At 45.0% G+C, this 20,307-nt stretch overlaps 2 protein-coding genes across 7 annotated transcripts in view; one reads left to right on the top strand and one right to left on the bottom strand.

Moving 5' to 3' along the window:
• The window catches only part of slc7a10a (solute carrier family 7 member 10a), a 46,561-nt gene extending 33,246 nt beyond the window's left edge, over positions 1 to 13,315 (bottom strand). The window contains exons 1-2 of one of the 3 annotated variants that reach the window (XM_054769806.1): positions 13,227 to 13,315; positions 12,209 to 12,277 (exon numbers count right to left, since the gene is read on the bottom strand). Coding sequence is in view for 1 of the 3 variants with exons in the window: in XM_054769805.1 (XP_054625780.1) it covers positions 6,289 to 6,394 (106 nt within the window). In the remaining 2 variants the exon portion in view is untranslated. Of the gene's footprint in view, positions 1 to 6,288; positions 6,505 to 12,208; positions 12,278 to 12,761; positions 12,828 to 13,226 lie in introns of those variants that run through there. The other 2 variants (XM_054769807.1, XM_054769805.1) reach the window with 2 other exon arrangements.
• Positions 13,316 to 15,334: 2,019 nt separating this feature from the next.
• The window catches only part of rhpn2 (rhophilin, Rho GTPase binding protein 2), a 44,779-nt gene continuing 39,806 nt past the window's right edge, over positions 15,335 to 20,307 (top strand). For all 4 annotated transcript variants that reach the window (XM_054769799.1, XM_054769800.1, XM_054769801.1 and 1 more), the window contains exon 1: positions 15,335 to 15,516. In XM_054769799.1, coding sequence (XP_054625774.1) covers positions 15,451 to 15,516 — 66 coding nt within the window. In that variant the 5' untranslated portion in view covers positions 15,335 to 15,450. The remainder of the gene's footprint in view (positions 15,517 to 20,307) is intronic.

Raw genomic sequence — 20,307 nt, forward strand, 5'->3', positions numbered from 1 at the left:
AGAAAATTGTAAATTAGGATCAGGATGTACCAGAACCGGAGCGGAAGTAAACAAGGTCTTGAGTGTGTTAAACGCAGAATTAGCCTCTGGGGTCCATACAAACGGAATTTTAGGTGATGTAAGCCTAGTCAGAGGTCCTGCTTTGCTGCTGAAATTACGTATGAATCGCCTGTAGAAGTTGGCGAACCCGAGAAACCTCTGCAAGTGCTTCCTTGATTTGGGAGTAGGCCACTCGACCACCGCCTGGATCTTGGCGGGATCGGCACGCAGTTGACCTTTCTCCACAATGTACCCCAGAAATGGCACCGAAGTGGCGTGAAAGTCGCACTTCTCTGCCTTAACGTAGAGCCTATTCTCCATTAAACGCTGGAGAACTAGTCGGACATGAGTGGTGTGGTCTTGAAGATTCCTGGAAAAGATAAGTATGTCATCCAAATATACGAAACAGAATTGATTTATCATGTCGCTGAGAACATCGTTAATGAGGTTTTGGAACACCGCCGGGGCGTTCGTGAGACCGAAAGGCATCACCAGATATTCGAAATGCCCCAGCGGTGTGTTAAACGCGGTCTTCCACTCATCTCCATCCTTTATGCGTACCAGATGATAGGCGTTGCGGAGATCCAATTTTGAAAAGATGCGTGCAGAGTGTAAAGCGGAAAAGGCAGAATCCATAAGTGGCAAGGAGTAACTATTGCGGACCGTGATGCTATTGAGCCCCCGGTAATCGATACAGGGTCGTAGAGATTTGTCTTTCTTGGCAACAAAGAAAAAGCCCGCCCCAAGTGGCGAGGAGGAGGGTCGAATAAGACCGGCTGCTAGGGAAGAGGAAATGTACTCCTTTAGGGCTTTTTGTTCTGGAGCGGAGATGTTATACAATTTGGCGCTAGGAAATGTGGCGTTAGGTAGTAATTCTATGGCGCAGTCGTACGGTCGATGAGGGGGAAGTGTTTGCGCACGGTCCTTGCTGAACACTTGCTTTAAGTCGTGGTATTCGCTGGGAATTCCTGTAAGATCTATAACTTCCTCTGGGGATATGGAAGAGGAAACATTGGATCGAGCCGAACGGAGACAGTTAGCGTGACAAAACGGGCTCCAACTGGAGACGTGCAATTTGTTCCAATCTAAGAGTGGGTTGTGAAGCTTAAGCCAGGTTAACCCCAGCACTAGTGGTGCGGACTGGGAGGGCATGACATAAAAACGGATGGTCTCGGAGTGGTTACCAGAGAGATGAAGAATAAGCGGTTCGGTTTGGTGTGTAATGGCCGCCAGGAAGCGCCTATCCAAAGACCAGACCTCCTTCTTAGCAGGTAACTTAATCATGCTGATATTATGTTTGAGAACAAACGTAGTGTCCAAGAAACAGTCATCGGCGCCCGAGTCAATAAGTGCGGTTATGTCAATACTTCTCTCTTTCTTTATAATTACTCCCTTAATTTGAAGTCTCTTGAAGGAAACCTCCTCCGCTGTAGTGGCTGAATCCTGGAGGTACTCACAGCTCCCCATGGCTGGATGGTCCTCCGTAGCCGGTTGGTTGCTCCTGGATCTTGGCTTTAACTCCCCTGCTGATCCAGAAGTCGATCCTTGGCGACGATGTGGTCGAATGGGGCATTGGAGGAGTCGATGCCCCGGATCTCCACAGTAGAGGCAGAGGTCCAACTTGCGACGACGTGCTCTTTCCTCGGCGGCGAGGCGTCGTCCCCCAAGTTGCATGGGAACCTCTGGTAGTACGGTCACGGCGTCTCCGATCCCTGGTTCGAGCCTCTGTCCCTCAGGAGATGGTAATGGTATCCTGGTAGGAATCGACAACCTGCCGTCGTATCCCTCCTTGGTGTACTCTCTCACCCTCTCCCTTATGCGGTTCTCTAACTCTATGGCTAAATTGATAAGGCCGTTGAGGGAAGTAGTGTTGTCCTTAGCCACCAGCTCATCCTTAATGTGTACATCGAGTGCTTTGCGAAAAATACTTCGGAGAACGGTATCGGGATACCCACTCTCTACAGCAAGCACTCGGAAATCAATAGAAAAATCTGCCACCGAGCGTCCTTTCTGTTTCATGTCTAGTAGTCGGCTTGCTGCTTCCATTCCCCGAATGGGATGGTGAAAAACCCGTCTGATTTCTTCCAGGAACATAGGTAAGGAGGTGCGTATGGCAGGCATAGATGTGCTCGCAACCATAGCCCACGTAGCGGCTCTACCCGAGAGTAAGCTCATTATGAATGCTACCTTGGATTGGTCCGATGTGTACGTGGTGGGCTGCTGGTCAAAAACGAGGGAACACTGGTGTAGAAACTGGTTGCAGGAGTCCGACTCTCCAGAGAAGTGAGCAGGGTGAGGGATATTAGGCTCTCGCAGCTGATGAGATACAGGTGCGTGTGCAGCTGCGCCATTAGGTGCGTCTAAGGCGTGTGGGGACGTACCGACCTCTGGTGGCGGGTGAGAGGAGGTGCTGGCGAGTCGTAGGTTTAGAGCGTCCATGCCAGCAGATAGAACCGATATGGCTTCCATGATGCCTTGGAGGGTCTTCTCGTGGCCACCGACTAATTGGCCTTGATGTGCCAGGGCCGAGCGGAAGTGCTCCATGTCTGCGGGATCCATTTTGGCCAGATTGTTCTGTCAGGCGTGGTGGGAGCCACGACAGGAATCAGGATCCCAATGCAGACAGCCAGAGTCAAAAATAGTAACAAAAATACTTTAATACGAAACAGAAAGAGTCCACAAGGTAAAAGTACAACTAAGGAAAATCCACTAACGGTTAACCAACGAAAAACACTGACAGCAAAAGGCTGTCAGGAACAAAAACCAAAGTACAAACAAAAAAACACTGTAGGCAAACCTGACAGGAGATATCTTGGATACAAGGCTGAATGAACAAGCAGGTAAGGGAGCCAGAATGCAGGGTAAGGGTAATGGAGCCGGACTGAGCAGGAGCAAGGAACAGGAGGTCAGGAAGTCAAGGAGTACAATCTGGCACTGGTAGATTGTTTGGCTGCAGCTTAAGAAGGGAGGAGGTAATGAGCTGCAGGTGTGTGTGATTAGGTCTGGGTCATGTTCAGGGATGTGCTGCAACACAAAAACGGCAGAGGGCAGCAGAGCAGAATGCAGAACATGACACGTATTACGGAAGAAATTCCATATAAAGGTAATGCGTCCAGTCGGTGCATTTGGTTAATAAAGTTGAGAAGAAAAAGAGTACACTTGGTGACTCTCATTGACTGATTTTCGGGGCACCGCCTCCGCTCTCATCTCATTGGCTGACTTATACAGCACGTACGTGAGTTTGTGTGAGAGACAGGATTCTCCCTTAAACTTCCTTTCCTCTTCGTAGTCGCCCTTAAACTAACTTAAACAATTAAGTTAAGTTACAAATTAAAATTTTGCACACAGCATCATCGTGTAGTGCGTGTGCGTTTGTCTGTGAGACCAGCTGACTCTTAGACTCTTTGAGTCGCATTTCGACTCAGGCTAGTCCTCCTCCTCCTTCCTGCCTCCACTTGTGCTCCTGATCAAGACATCTCGTGAACGGTAAGATTGTTTTTATTTTTCAGTTATATTCATTTACAGTAATCTTATTTATCACCTTATTTCATATTGGAATGTTACTCTACTATGTTTATGCTAATGTTTTCTTATATTTTCCCACTATATTTGGTGGACTTTGAATATTTTGAAGGGCCAAAGGGGTGAGTTTGGGAAGATCTTGGAACGGATTAGGCTATTTACATGTATTTTACGCTTCGTATAACATAAAAACCCTATAACATGAACGTTCTCGGAACGGATTATTTACGTTGTAGGGGCGTCTACTGTACTTTCTTCTTAAATAATCTTCTTCAATTTTCTTTTCATAATATTATGACTTTATTTCCATCATATACTGACCTTATTTCTAGAATATTGTAACTATTTCCCAACCTAATTGATTTGTTTGTTCTGACTTTTAAAAAATCATGTATGTTTTCTAGGGATGTCCAATAATATCGGCCACCGATGTTATGACGGGTGTTAAAATAATCTGCTATTTCCAGAATAAAGTCGGGAATTTATGAGAAAAAAAGTTGTACATTTATGGAAAAAAAGTCCTAATATTACCTTTGCCCAAGGTCAAAGGTCACATAAGTCCCCCTTTTCATGCCTGTCACGACGGAGTATTCAAATAATCTTTTGGGAATAAAGTTGTACATTTCAGAGAAAACAGCTCGTAAAAGTATGACTTTATTCTCGTAAAAGTATGCCTTTTTTCTCGTACATTTACAACTTTATTCTGGTAACATTATGACTTTTTCTCATAAATTTATGACTGTTCTTGTACATTTACGACTATTTTTCTCATAATATTACGACGTTATTCTTGTAATATTATGATTTTATTCTTGTAAATTTACGACTTTTTTTCATGAACGTTTTTAGTCTCGTATTATGCCTTTTCTCGTAAATGGATGACTTTTTTTCCCCAAAATGTCCAAGTATTTTTTGGTTCAATGTGGCCCTAATACTCCGTCATACCTTCGTAACCCAGCAGGAAGCATTTTTGTTCCAGTTTAGCATCATGTGATTCATCAACCTGTCCCCATTTCCCTGCGTTTGGAGACCGGATGCAGGATGTGAGGAGGCCGCAAGCGGTGCGAAGTAGCGTGATTGTTCATGCCGCCTTCACGCTGCCCGGCAGCTAAAACCACTCCTTGGCATGATCCGTGCCAGGGAGGAGCTTCACTTCCTGGGCTGCAGAGCAGAGTCGCTAATGCTAACACGTCACACTATCTGATCGGCTACGCTAGCACGTGAGTGTCTCAAGAAAATGGACACTATTGTTCCCCTGAGGGAGCTGAGTTGGCTCCGCCCCCCAATCCAGCAGCAATAACATGACAATCTGATCTGTGTGGTGGTCCGTCTCCCTCCGGCCCCTCCCAGCTAAAGGAACTTGTGGAATTCATCATGTGAATTGTGTGTGTGTGGTTGCGTGGCTCTGCCCACCTCGCATCTGATTGGCCCCACTTAGGAGCTCTGACGTATTTTCAGAAACCCTCAAAGGGATTACGCTCCATCCTGAAGCTTACAGTGGTCAGTGAAGGCAGCGCATGTGAGAGCTGAAGCTGGGGGGCTAGGGGGGTACTGAATGTTTAGGTTATGTCCTGAATATTTGTCTAAAAATAGCCCATACAGACGTAAAGTAAACATGGCAGCTGTGGCATTTCCAGTCCCCTCCCCTTCAAAGTCATTCCAAATAAATACGGAAGTCTGCCAATGAACGCCTCTGACGTAAGCAGCTGTGGCTGTAGGCAACCTTCTGACGCGAGAGGCTGAGTGTGTTTTCCAGTTAGGGGGTGACGACGTCCTCTCATGTGCTTGTCTCATGGTACGTTCAGGGACCGCTGGGAATAAACACTCCCACCCAAACACAAGAAGTGTGAGCGTGAATACCAGGCCTCATGTCCAACCTCCATATGCATTGACGTAATCTTCCATGTACTGTGGAACTCCTTTAGCAGCTTTTTCAGTTCACTTAGAAAGTTTACACATTTGTCCCTCAGTTTGCGTACATGATGCGGTTAGCGTACAATGTGCCGCATGTCTTGTGGTGTTTTTAACTCATTCAGTGCCAAAGTCGTATTTCTACGTGTTGCTAAAGCCCAACAACGTGTTTATTTATTATTGTTGTGTACCTCCGCAGAAGGAGTTCATTGCAATTGACACACAAAGCACAACAAAGAGCAGGAGGGAGGCACCCAAAGAAGTTGACGAGTTAAGCCGTGCTAAAGCCAAGTCTGCACTGCAGTCTCCTGTAATGTCAAGCAGTGTGTTGTAGTGCGGTGCACTGAAATGTAACACGACTCTTAGCAAAGCAGCCACTTCCTGCACACTAAAAGCATCCGCACGCGCACGCGCACGCGCTGTGGCTCAATATGATTTATGTACGGGTGCAAAGTGATGGACTCAAACACACGCACAATGCCATTCGTCTACAGGTCCTTCAAGCGCTACGTGAGGAAAAATGGAAAAAAAAGAGACCCAGCCACGTCGGCACGGCCTCTTCCTGATGCAACAGTTTCCGCCCAAAACAAAAATACCGTAGACCCCCCCCCCCCGCCCCAGATGCCTGATGCGTAAAAGACGAGCACGTTTGCTGCGCCTAACAGTAACAAAGCGTCCAAAGCGTTGGAGTGTTTCTAAGTGTGTGTCAAGTGTGTGTAGTTGCAAATGTCTCAAGCGTTTTACGAGTCCCGGAGACATGATTCCACCTTTTAAATTAGTAGTTCTGGTTAAAAAAAAACACGCAAAAAAACTCACCGATGATGATTGCGCACGCACTCAAAAGTCCAATTTCCTTTTTCAAAGTCACTCTGTCGTCCTTGGATGACTTTCTGTCCTTCTTCCTTTTCTCCTCGTCCCCCATCTCCGCTGTCCGGCTCCAACAAGTCCACGTCTACGTCCTGTGCTGTCAACTGGAACCGAGCGGCGCGCTCCAGCCGCCTCTGATATCACAACGTCCTCCACACTGATGCGGACCCTGGAGGCGAGTGCGCATGCGTAGCGCTCGCGGCCAAACCAAGCGCGCCTCTTCTCAGACCGAGCAGCGAGGCGCATCACGTGACCTGCACTTTCATCCACGCAGCCGACTTTTAAATGCAAATACTTGCTCAATGTATTTATTTATTACGTTTTACATTAGATAGGAGGTAGCCTGAATACTTGATCAATGTATTTATTTATAGCCTTTTATGTTAGCCTAACACAACCATACTGACGAAAGTTACATTTCTAATCAATACATGGAAACATGGATGATTCTTGTGCTTAACGTTAGGTCGCATGTGTGTCTAAGCAGTGCTGAGATTGGGGGGTCCTGGAGTCCATCCTCCACCCCTGGCCAATCTCCAAAGAGTAGGCGTGGTCGGGGGAGGAGGCTTGCGGCCAAAAGGAGAAGAATGCAGATTTCGGCAGGGTAGGGTGCGCTTCGGTAGCCGTGTCGCTTCAGGGTTGGCAATCGTTCCTAATTTTGTGGTCACCCAGATAGCGGAAGCGCTTATCCCACCAGAGGCGACAGCAACCCATCATGTAGACGTTTCTGCTAACATTTGCAAATATGCAAATGAGCATGGAGTTGTGTGGCACGTGTCTCACGTGTCTTCCTCGTCTTGTTTTGGTAACGTGAGCCTGTCAGGTGGACGCTTTCCTCTTCCAACAAGCACACAAGAGATGCCATTGTCTCTTTTGGAAAAGAGAGGAACACAAGCTTGTTTGTACTGATTTGATTTTTGTTTCTGTGCTTCTTGCTGCCTTTATGTACGTATGCTGTACATACATAAATATATAAACACTCGTCCTTCATATCTCACGTTGTCGTATCTCATTTGATCTCATCTTACCACCCACAGGTGGATGTATTGTCTTCTGTAGTGTGTGGTTACGTTACGTTACGTTAGGTTGTATGTTCATACAGTATATGCTCATCTTACCTGATGTTGCCGTATGTTATGTCACATGACATGACGCTACGTTGTGTTATGTCACAGTACTCCACCATACGACCATGTGACTGATGAAACATCTAGTCTTCACATGTGGGAAGTTATGCTGGGTGTGTTTGGACATGTTAAAAGGGCAAACATGCCATGTAGTCACACCATCTTGCCTGATCTGACGTCCTACGTGTGATATAAGTGATCTAAGCTGTCATGTGTCTTATTCATTCACCTCATACTTGTCAAATGGTTCCTTGCCTGTCAAATCTTCTTCAGTGGTCACGTGACTGCAGGAGAGGCGGAACACTCCAGGTTGTGAAAGTCCACGATTGTAAGAAACACACACACGCACGCACGCACGCACACACACACATGCACACACACACACACACACACACACACACACACACACACACACACACACACACACACACACTGCAGCAGTGGCAGTTCTGGCTGGAATAACACCCTGCGGGGCTGACGCTGTGGGCCCCCCCGCCCTCCCTCCAAAAAGTACACATTTACACTCCTAGTTTTATTTGTTGTTACTACATGAAGTTCCTTTTATCTTTGGCCAGCGTTTCTCCTCTTCTTTCTAAATGATGCCTTTGACTTTGTCTTTTCCATGTTTGGTTGACAAAAATCAATAAAAAAGGCGAAACCAGCTCACTTTGACTCCCAACCCCCTTTCTCATGTGGCATTTGAGGAGAGAAATCACGTGTTTGTGACGTCATGAGTTTTAACAATGAAATAGGTTTGATTGGTCAGCAATTACTGCTGTAATATACCCTTTTTAACTGGATCATTAGCCCTGGCAGCACCCCCCCAACAGGACGCCCATACATAGTTAGCACCGCCACTGCGCTGCACTTCAAGGAGTTAAGTTGCGGCAGGCGAATGCTAACGAATGCACAATTAACTTGGAGGCTGCCCCCCCTCGACAAAGAGGAGATGCTTTGTGGGCGACGGGAAGGCTGACGGGAACACCGTGGGCTTCAGTGTGGCGGCAGGACGGCACTGACGCCAACAAGAACAGGAACGTGAATGGCCGAAACCCACCCGACCTTCCACCCCACCTTGATGTAAACAAATACATCAAGAAAGTGCCGTTTTAACAGATACTGAGCACATAGAAAACTTACAACAAGCATGTTAGCTTGTGCATACTGCATACAACATTCTCTGTAAACGTCTCTATCATCTGTCAGGTCAGTGGATATGTAATGGCCCAAATATTTCACCTCATCATAGACTTTTAGGATGTTATCTGCCAGTGAGAAGTCAGGGAAAGTTAATTTAATGTCCTCTTTACTCCTGACAATCATAATATTGCTCTTTTCTGAATTATATTTAATATCAAAGCGTAGGCCATAGTGTGAACAAACCCTTAACCGCTGCTGTAGACCAGCACTGTATGGACAGAAGATCACCAGATGGTCAGCATACATCAGGTGGTTTATGGGAGCATCACCAACACGGCAGCCAGTCCTACATTCATTCAGCAGCTTAGATAGATCATCCATATCCGTGTTAAAAAGACAGGGAGACAAAATGCTGCCTTGTCGCACCCCATTCCCAACATGAAAGGGAGATGATGCAAAGTTTCCCCATTTAACAAAAACAGACTGCTGAGCAGACCAAAACTAACATTCTTATTTAATATTTTGGGACACCCCTATTATACAATTTATGAAATAACTTGTCATGATTTATATGGTCAAAAGCCTTTGAGGTGTCAGTAAAGCAAATAAACGTGGTAGTATTGTGCCTGTTGTACAGATCCATCATCTCCTTTAAGGCAAAAATGCACATATCTGTGCCAAGCTTGGATTTGAAGCCAAACTGATGATAAACTTCTCCATTCTACTCAACATAGCCCTTTCCAAGACCTTTGATAAGGTACTTGCCAGAGTTATAGGACGATAATTATGTTGACTACTTTTTATTTTCCAGCTTTATTTTTCACAATGGGCACTAAAATAATAGACAATATAGACTTTGGTAAGGTACCATGAATTAAAATCATCACAATCTCATTGACTTCCTGTACACAAATAGTCACATCTTCATCTTTGTCTACATTGTCCACCACAAAAGAATTACTTTTGATACAATTAAACAGCTCATAGTAATGTTTCTGCCAGAACTGAGTCATTTCATGTGGTCCGTTTGCCCCATCAATATTTGTTGGCAAAGATGTTTTAAAAGTGTTCAATCTTTTGATTTCTTTCCAAAATTCAATAGGACTATTGTTTTGTCATTTTTTTGCAAGCGATTCTGACCTCAGTGTATTTTCATTCCTCTTAATAAATCGCAGAATATATTTAAAATTTGCATTTTCCTGTTTCTTATAGTCAGATAAGGGGCCATGTTTAGGTTTTCGTGCTTCAACCCACAGTTCAGAAGCTCTTCTGGCCTCAGCATGAAGCTCTTCTGCGTATTCATTCCAGCCTGGCTTGGCTTTATATTTTTTGGTTTCATTAAAAGACTTGCTGGAGATAAGAAGGGATTCTACAATTTTCTCATACAGGGAGCACAACTCTAGGCCATGTTGCACATTCTTACAATTCATATCACGACATGTAACTGTACTTTTTGGCAATTCAATTTTACTTAAGTATTTACTACTTACTTTAAGTATATACATATACATATATAAATATATACACACATACTGCACATACTGTATATACATACACGCATATATAAATACACACACACATATACATATATATACTGCTAAAAAAAATGAGAGGAACACTTGGAAAACACATCAGATCTAAACTGGGGGAAAATGATGTTGAATATGTTTCCAGATAATAAGTGGGTGATGTATTAGTAACAAAATGATGCCACATCATTTGATAGAAATGAAAATGATCACCCTATAGAGGGGGGAAATCAAAGACACCCCAAAAATGAAAGTGAAAAAATGATGCAGCACACTGGTCCATTTAGCTAAAATGTCATTGTAGCAACTCAAAATGATTCTCAGTAGTTTGTGTGGCCCCCACATGCTTGTACGCATGCCTGACAACGTGGGGGCATGCTCCTAATGAGACTACGGATGGCGTCCTGGGGGATCTCCTCCCAGATCTGGACCAGGGCATCCATGAGCTCCTGGACAGTCTGAGGAGCAACCTGGAGGTGCCGTATGGACCTAAACATAATGTCCCAGAGGTGTTCTATTGGGTTTTCAGGTGAACGTGGGGGCCAGTCAATGGTATCAATTCCTTCATCCTCCAGGAACTACCTGCATACACTAGCCACATGAGGTCGGGCATTGTCGTGGACCAAGAGGAACCCAGGTCCCACTGCACCAGCGTAGGTTCCAAGGATTTCATCCCGATACCTAATAGCAGTCAGGGTGCCATTGTCTAACCTGTAGAGGTCTGTGCGTCCTTCCAGGGATATGCCTCCCCAGACCATCACTGACCCACCACCAAACCGGTCATGCTGAATGATGTTGCAGGCAGCATAACGTTCTCCACGGCATCTCCAGACCCTTTCACGTCTGTCGCATGTGCTCAGGTTGAACTCGCTCTCATCAGTGAAGAGGACAGGGCACCAGTGGTGTAGTTGCCAATTCTGGTGGTCTATGGCAAATGCCAATCGAGCTCTACGGTGCTGAGCGGTGAGCACAGGGCCCACTACAGGATGTCGGGCCCTCAGGCCACCCTCATGGAGCCTGTTTCTGATTGTTTGGTCAGAAACATTCACACCAGTAGCCTGCTGGAGGTCATTTTGTAGGGCTCTGGCAGTGCTCATCCTGTTCCTCCTTGCACAAAGGAGCAGATACCGATCCTGCTGAGGGTTGAAGGACCTTCTACGGCCCTGTCCAGCTCTCCTGGAGTAACTACCTGTCTCCTGGAATCTCCTCCATGCGTCCAGGTACCGCAGTGATGCCCTGGTCCAGATCTGGGAGGAGATTCCCGGGGACACCATCCGTAGTCTCATTAGGAGCATGCCCCCACGTTGTCAGGCATGCGTACAAGCACGTGGGGGCCACACAAACTACTGAGAATCATTTTGAGTTGCTACAATGACATTTTAGCAAAATGGACCAGTGTGCTGCATCATTTTTTCACTTTCATTTTTGGGGTGTCTTTGATTTCCCCCCTCTATAGGGTGATCATTTTCATTTCTATCAAATGATGTGGCATCATTTTGTTACTAATACATCAACCAATTATTATCTGGAAACATATTCAACATCATTTTTCCCCCAGTTTAGATCTGATGTGTTTTTGAAGTGTTCCTCTCATTTTTTTTAGCAGTATATATATATATATATATATATATGTACTGTATATATATATATATATATACATACATACATACACACACCTGGCGTGCCCTCTCCTGCAGCTGCATCCAGAGTACGCCCAAAGGATACAATCAATACCATTAAGGGGGGACCAAGGAGACCACCCTGACAGAAGCATTTTAAAACTTGTGATTTCCTGCCTCCTCTCCTGTTTTGTTTTTTTTTTATGCCAGCAGCATTTGTTGGAAACATGAGGGTCAGCTGTGCCAAGAGCCTCTGATGGCAGCACGTTCCTCTTTGGTGCCAAGTTACAGCACCGATGTTTATCCATCTTTACCATTTCTTTTATTTAGCATTTGAAGTCTGAGGTCTACAAATACGTCTGACTTGACTAAATAGTCCAAGTGGACAAACAAAGTCAAAGGAGTACATTTTGTCATGTAGCAAAGGCACAATCTCCTCACAATCAACACTCACCTTGCACTCCTGTTCCAAGGTGTTGGGATTGTCATTCATGGAGATGACGGACTGCCTTCCAGCATCAGTCTTCCTCAAGAAAAGAGAAATGTATCCCACATTTCAGTAACATTGAAGAAAGTCATGGAAGACAAACATTCTAGACTTTCTTTCTTTTAAAATGTGTCACCAACATCTCCACAATAACCCAAAACTACCTGTTTGGACCTGACGTATATGGCCTGGACTTTCTATCATCTCCACATAGTATGTCCAAATATATACATTTCTCACAGAGGGACAGTGAATACACATGTCATTGGTTACAAAATCACTCTGGTCCTTTCAGTGAGTAAAGTGGTAGTTAGGATTTGTTGACATGAAGTTGAATGATGCCCCCATCAGCAGTAAAAATAGTCATCTAGTAAATATCCCTTTAAGTGGCCCCAGCAGCGAACCAGAACTACCTTCCTCAGCACGTCTCTGTTGATGGGCGACACTGCTGACGGGGGTGTCATACAAATCCCAACTCCCCCTTTAAGTTTTGCAATGAATGCCCAACTCTTTTACTGACCTATTGAAACACAGCCATCATACACTCCAAAATGACCCACAAAAGTCATTCCACTTTGTCGTCAGTCTGAACAAGCCCGCCAAGCGCAAGACTACGGACTTCTGTGCGTTCTTTCTTCTTGGCGTCACGTGGTTGTGTGGTTGTAGGTTAGCAGCGCCACATGCAGGTGAGCCTTGTGTACTGCATCGTTTTCACTCAGCAATACGTCCCGTTTGGATGGTTACACAACTCACTAACTCTGTGGTGAAGTTAGCATGCAATGTAACCCAATGGTTAGATAGCAAACCCATTCAAACGGAAGAGCAAGTTTATTAGCAGTGCCGCTGAGCGAACAAACAACTGTTCTCAGCTCCCGCTCAAATTCAAATGAAACACTGGCGGGAGAAAAAAAAAGCTCACGACGCTTATTTGGTCTCAATCAATTAACATTAATTTAAAATATTCATTAAGAAAATGCAGACTTACCGACCAATTTAGCAGACTGGACGTCCTCAGGTAGTCTGCGCTTGTCAGTGGGAGGATGTGTCCTGCTGCTCTTCATCCTTCCTTCCTTCCTTCCTTCCTCCCTTCCTTCCTGTGGAGCCTCTCGGGTTGATTTCGGCGGTGGTCGTCGTGCGGCGGCGTAACCCCCCCCCCCCGACGCTGAAAAATGTCATTACAATAAACCACATCAAGTCACGTGTCACATTAAAGCCCCAAAGGAGGGAGGGCTTGTAGATACTGTATGTGATTAGTTTGTCAACATGCCCTCATTTCATCATGCAACACCAATAAACATGTTTAAACGGCCCACATCGCCACTTTTCCACAGCTGAAGTTATTACAGTACTTCATTGGATGATGAAATATGCCCTCATGACCTCATTGCCTTCTGACCGACCTTCTGCACCCCCTGAACCACTTGTTCCAGGATCTGCAGTCGGGACAGACTGGTGGTCCCAAAATGCAGAACCAAGAGATACAAGGACAGCACGTCCTCACACCTTTTCATTTTTCATCTTTCTCTATTGATGTATTTATTTTACTCAAAGTGTTGATGTGATGCCTCGTTTGGGTATTTATACGGAAACCTGAGCTGACCTCCTTGGGTCCGCCCAGGGCGTCACTCAAGCCAACACCGCCACTGCACGTTCGTTTCGCTTCAAGGAGGCTTGTGGTGTTAGTGCATGAATGTGAAGCTAAATGGAACGCAGCCAATGCTCCGCTGTTCGCAAAACATTGACCTCTACTGCCATCCAGTGGTCATAAGCTTTAAATATATAATATGCGATCACTGTTCCCCTCTGGCCTCACAAAACGAACAAAAAAGGGAGGGAGTCTTGTAGAAAGTATTTCCGGTGTACACTTTCACTTCCTGTATGTTTAAATGCGTCCCAATACTTTCGCCAAGTGAGTTCAAGTAATAAACTCATCAAAACTCCAAACGTGTGTTGCTCCACACCGATACCGGCCCGGCTGGTAGAAGCAGATTTGTGACATGTCTCGCACGCACACACGCGCACACACACGCACACATACACGCACACACACACAAACAAGAGAGAGGACAGGAAGCGTGTAGCCAGATGTTGCATGACCTTGCAAATCAACGTGTTGCACTAAAATGCAGCATTTGTTGAAGTAAAAGTGCACTAACTACACGCACGCGCACAGATGACGCATTATGCAGCTGTTCGTGTATTATTATTTGTTACACGTGTTGTCTCACGTGGCAAAAAGGAAATACTCAAACGTGTGAAATATTAGTGTGGTAGTTTACCTAAGGGTCATTCAATAAAACATTGAACAAGCTATAGTCATAATAATCATTAAGCACTTCTTTTGTTGTTTTTTGTAGTTAAAAAAACGCATGCTTATATTGTGTTATTATTTATTGTATTAGTTTTACAATTGGAAGCCTTTGACATTTCCTGTTCATCTATGTTTTAACTGAAGTGCAAATGATCATCTTTAAAAGGACAATTAAAATGAAAAATGAAAATGATTTTTTGAAACAATGCAGGTGCCTCTTGGATATTTTTATTTTTTGAAAGGCTTCAAACAGCATAAAAATGTCACTTTGTTCACTTTACATTATGCCTGTTTACTCTACTTTTCTCTTTTTCTTGTTTCATTTAATTTGTACATTGAGCTGCGGAGCTTTTTCCAATAGAAAAATAGCCACGGGCCACGAATGGTCCCCGGGCCGCATTTTGCACCCCGCCTCCCTTTTGTAAATCTAAAGCAATAATGACATCATTATCTCCAGTATGGATAATATAATGCATTTCACTGTCCTTATGACAGCACGTGCTCCATAGCAGATGAGTCATAGTAATAAATACACATCTCAAATGCCATCAATAGATGCTAATAATAGTACACGTCAACTGTCGTAATAAAGGTTCATTTGGGTTTCATAATCATTTGTGTTTATTAATTAACTAATGTTTTTTTGCTACCATTTGAGGTGTTTTTTCTCAGCTTACAAAAGTGCAAAAATGTGTTTGCGTCAGCCGTAGTGGGCGTGGTTGTATCTGGGGGCGCGGCTTGTGGCCGTGGGGGCGCGGCTTAAGCAGCAAAGGTCGTGCGCGTGTGAGCGAGGCGAGTGTTTGTGTCATTTTGTTGGAAGGTGAGCGCGGACTCACCTGCTGGGAAACGAAGCCGCTCCGGTTCGTCTTTTCATCTTCTTCTTCTTGTTTTCTACAACATGACGGACGCGCTTTTCCACAACGGCCTGAAGGAGGCTCGAGGAGACGAAAACTACTTCAGAAAGGTGAGCTTTCCTGCGATTGAAGTCACGTTCATGTTTCCACGCAGCATGTCGTGGATGAAACTCTGCTGCTCGCTCGTTTGCCTCCCAGACGTCTTGTCAGTGGACTTTGTTTTTGTTTAAGAAGGACAAATGCATGAGTGACACCCTTGTGGGAGATGAGGTGCGTTCAGGGACCATCATCGTCCGCTTTAAAGTTTTTGATTTTCATCTAAACGTAATGATACTTCAACATAAAACGGAGACTTAATGCTAAAAAGTTAGCAGTGTTAGCTTCCTGTGTGTGTTGCACCGTTTCAAGGATGAGTTACGTTTCTTTTGACTTTGTACGTTTGTGGCTTGACTTCTACGAGCGTTGGTGCGTTCAGGGACCATCATCGTCCTGCAGGGAATTGACCTCATACATCTGTTTAATATACCGCTCGTTTGCTGGAGCCTATCCCAGCTGTCTTTGGGCGAGAGGCGGAATGGGTAATTGACATTGTCATGTCTTCATCTCAAATATGGAAGAATTATTCACAGTTTGTCTCTGATAGAAGAAGTGGTTCAAACAGCAATGATTCATAAATGGAACGTATTCATGTTAACCACTGCATTGTCAGCTTCAGGTGTGTGTGTGTGTGTCCAGAATAGAAGGGAGGGGTGTGTGTTGCTGATAAGAGCGGTCTACTTGTATCTGATAGCTGAAGGACGTGTCACGTGACTGACAGGAAACAGGAAGTGGATGGAAATTCCGCTTAAAGCCAGGTTGTTCTTTAAGCACTGTGTGGGGTGCACTGACCCACCCCTCCGACAGCTGGGACAGGACACACTGCGATGATTGTTGCAGTTGTGCCTAATTAGGCAGAAAAAAGTATTTATTTTGTAATTACAGTGCAATATTACACTCCCACTATTTTCCTAAATATTTATTTTTATATTTATCATTTATTTACCAAATATCATTATGTCATTTAAATGGCAATGCCAAAAAATGTTTTTTTAAACTAAATTTACCCAAAAACCCCCAAACAAGAGTGAAGCAGCCTTTATTGAATTGAAGTGACTAGCATACATTCCACTTCACACATGCATGAAATCAGCATAGCAGGTTTAAAAATGCTCAAGCTGCTGCACCCCACCTAGCGTACTATGATGTCATGTCAGCACCGTGTAAAAGTACAAAACGGATCTCATGTATTACTCACTTCCCAATAAGGAGATGATTGGCGCACTCAAATGAAACAGTTTTATTTAGAACTGTTCTTTCTAAGTATTTTGGCTTGGATGGATGACTCAGTCGTTGCCTCAGTCCTCCTCGCCGTGTGTCCACCCTGTTGTGAGGTTTCACAGAGGAGGCTATGACTCACACTCACACTCACTGGACACTTCATTAGGTACATGAGCCTAATGCCATCAATGCATAAGCATGCTGGGGTTTATCAGGGAGCTGGCACAGCCGTGTTTGTTGTTGTTATTATTATTATTATTATTATTGTTATGCCGCCACTTTCCTCACATTTTTGTCAGGTCCAGCAAAAAATTGTGATATTTCAGTGGTCCCGAACATGATCAGTCGATCAGTAGCACCCCTTTTAAATTTGGAAAAAAAATTAGCCCATTCCACCATTTTCACAGAGCGTCACCAAATGGTGAGACGGTGGAGACGGTGGATGGTGGAGACGTCAATCGTGACGGAATGCACAAAAAATTCTCAAGGACGCATGTTCTAAAACAAACAGGAAGTCGGCCATGATAGTTTCAATTCTGGGCAAAAACCAGAGGTTGTATTTCAGCAAGCTGGTCTTGGACACTTTGAGCAAATGAGCCCAAATGGAAATCTCAGATAAGAGACAGACGAGCAGTGGTATATTGTGAAGGATTTTAAGGTGTTCCATAAGATGTGGGCGGGGCATGGCAGCAAAGTTTGATGATCAATTAGACAATTTGCCACTAGAGTGCAAGTGTTGATAAGTTGTTGATAAGTCGGCTCCACAAGGTCAGATCTTCATCATAAGTGGGACAAACAATGAAGGCGACATCTTGAAGCTATACGTAGATCACTTCCTGGATTGGTGTCAGCGCCAACAGGAAATGGAATGCACATGCATGACTTAGGTGAACTGTGTTCCGTTCAACGCTGCTTGCAGCTTTAATTATTGTTGTGGCTGCAGTTTGCTGCACTGTGATGCTGAGAGATGTTTCTACTATTTTGGTTGGCTGTTGAGCACTAGGAGAGTACTGCGCTGTGGAGGCAAACAGCATTTCCTCGTTGTCGTGCCCATCAGAGACATTTTCACCTTTTTCAGTGCTGCTAGTGGGAGTCTGGCTGCTGGACTGTTGTTGTCTCAGGCGATTGTGTTGTGTTGCTTCATCCCAATAAGCCCTTTGTGTCTCTCAATCCCCCCCGCACCCCCTTCCCTGAATCCCCTTGGGAATGCTGTCTGGATGGGGGCTGCCTGTGTCTGCCAGAGCCTCTCAGCCTGGCACAGACGTGATGGCACCATGAGTGGCACACACTCTTTAATGCCATCTCAGTGTTTGTTTCACGTCATCGTGGGAACACTTGGCGCTTGTGTTGTTTTGTTCTTGTTAGTCTGTTCATTAGTTAGACAGCAAGTGAGTCAAAACAGGGACTTTTGTGTACGAAGACAAAGTTTTAGAAAGTTCAGCTCACAAAAAATGGGAGCAAAACCATCATTTATTTTCTGTTTTGTCATTTTGGCTTGATGACGCGGACGTCCTTGCAACGTGCCATCTCCGAGCCATTGCCACATCATCGTGCTCACACGTGCTGCTCACGTACTCACACGCATGTTGTTCGTGCGAGTGCGATGAACGTGAGTTTGTCCAAGCTTCCGAAGAACTCCCCGCCGCTGCCGCCCATTCCAGTGCAGACACTCCGGGTTCTGATGCTGCAAGAGCAGCGCTCTTCCCGCAGCACCAGCTGACCCTTCTTCACTCCTCCTCTCATCTTTCGCGGCCCACCTCTGCCGAGCCCCTCCGGCCGCATCCGCCGCACTCGTCCATCAGCTTGGCCCCACTGCACAACACGCTCACTCGGCACGGTCCATGCCAGCTCGGCGCGCTCATTGGACAGCCAAACTGACGGACGCCGCACCCACCATGTGCGTGCTCTCGGAGTGGTGCGCTGCGCTCTCGCTGGCTGCACAGAGCACGGGCGTCACACGTCATCCATAGCCCGACGCAGCCCGCACGCAGCGAAAGTTCCTCCTGAACTAAAGGTGCTACGTCGTGTGTGCGTGCTCCCAAATCCGTATTGAGGCGGTGCTCACCACGTACCATCCGCACATTTTGCCCACGTTTTTGCAGGCGGATGGCAGGTGCTTGCAAGCACGGCGGGTTGGGACCGCCGCTTTAACGTCCGCCCTGATTAACGGCAAAATTTGTGCTAAAATTTTGCCTTGGCTTGTGTTCACCCGCTTGTTTAACGTCCAAAATGACATCTGGGTGTTTGTGTGGCCGTCTGGGATCACGCCCCAAGACAAAATCTTGCAATAAAAAAATCTGTTATTTTTGTAAAGTTGTAATGTTATGACAAACTAAACAAAGCACCAATAAAGTTGTCATTTTTGGAAAAGTAGCTTGGAGATAAACGTATCATATTACGAGAATAAAGTCAAAATATTGTGGGAATAAAGTCACATGTAAAAGAAAGTTGCAATAGTTGGAACATTCCAAAAAAAACAAAGAGAGAAAAAGTCACATTGCAATGAGAATAAGTGTCGCACTTTTACGAGAATAAAAAAATAATGTTGTTTTAGTAGCTTTGATTCGAAATATTAGAGAAAAAAATGTTATTTTTAAAAAAGTTTTCATGTTATGAAAAACAAACCAAACAATGAATATAGTTGTTTTTTTTGGAAAATTTGGTTGTGGAAAAATAATGATAATATTACATTAATGAAGTCAAAATATTCCAAGAATAAAATTTCCGAAGATTATTTAAGAAGAAAGTTGACATATTTGGAAAAATCAACACCAAAAATGGGAAAAAAAAGAGCAAAGTTGATATTAACAATTTTGTTTTTCACCTCTATGACAACGCTGAGATGCACTTTTTTCTTGCAATATATAACTTCTTAGCAAAATATCAAAAGTGGCAAAGTTGTATCCTTTGATTTTTCACTGTGTGACCGCCGCTGGATCACCGTATCAGCACCACCATAACAGCCCAGCATGCAGGGTGGGAATAGAACCAGCACCACCGTAACAGCCCAGCATGCAGGGTGGGAATAGAACCAGCACCACCGTAACAGCCCAGCATGCAGGGTGGGAATAGAACCAGCACCACTGTAACAGCCCAGCATGCAGGGTGGGAATAGAACCAGCTGATGTGGGGCAGGGTTGGCCTACTGCAGCACAAAAAATGTTTTGTCACATTAAAAAACCTTTTGGTCAAACTTTAAACCAGAGCGGGCCTTTGTGCGCAAGAGTTCTGAATGATTTACGAACGTTTACTGCTGCTGGAAAGATGGCACAGATGGCAGAAACAGAAAGCCAAATCGTCAGCTGAACTCCTCCCCCGGTCGTGGGCCGCCCAGCAGCTCCCACCGCAGACACAAATCGACAACATGTGTCCCGGCCCGCTACACTTCTACCCCTTTTCCACCGTAGCGAACTTTGGTGTTGGTGTTTGGTGTTACGGGGGCTCAGAAGCAACTCATTGTTGCGGGAAAGGAGCAAGCTAGAGGCTTCTTGAGAAGGTGCCTTGATGGTGACTGGTCCAGGGTGAAGCGTCATTCAGCAGATGAACGATTCACTCGTTGATGCTCATGATAACAGACTGCCCTC

The sequence above is a fragment of the Dunckerocampus dactyliophorus genome, chromosome 3 (assembly GCF_027744805.1).
Source record: "Dunckerocampus dactyliophorus isolate RoL2022-P2 chromosome 3, RoL_Ddac_1.1, whole genome shotgun sequence".
Lineage (NCBI taxonomy): Eukaryota > Metazoa > Chordata > Actinopteri > Syngnathiformes > Syngnathidae > Dunckerocampus > Dunckerocampus dactyliophorus.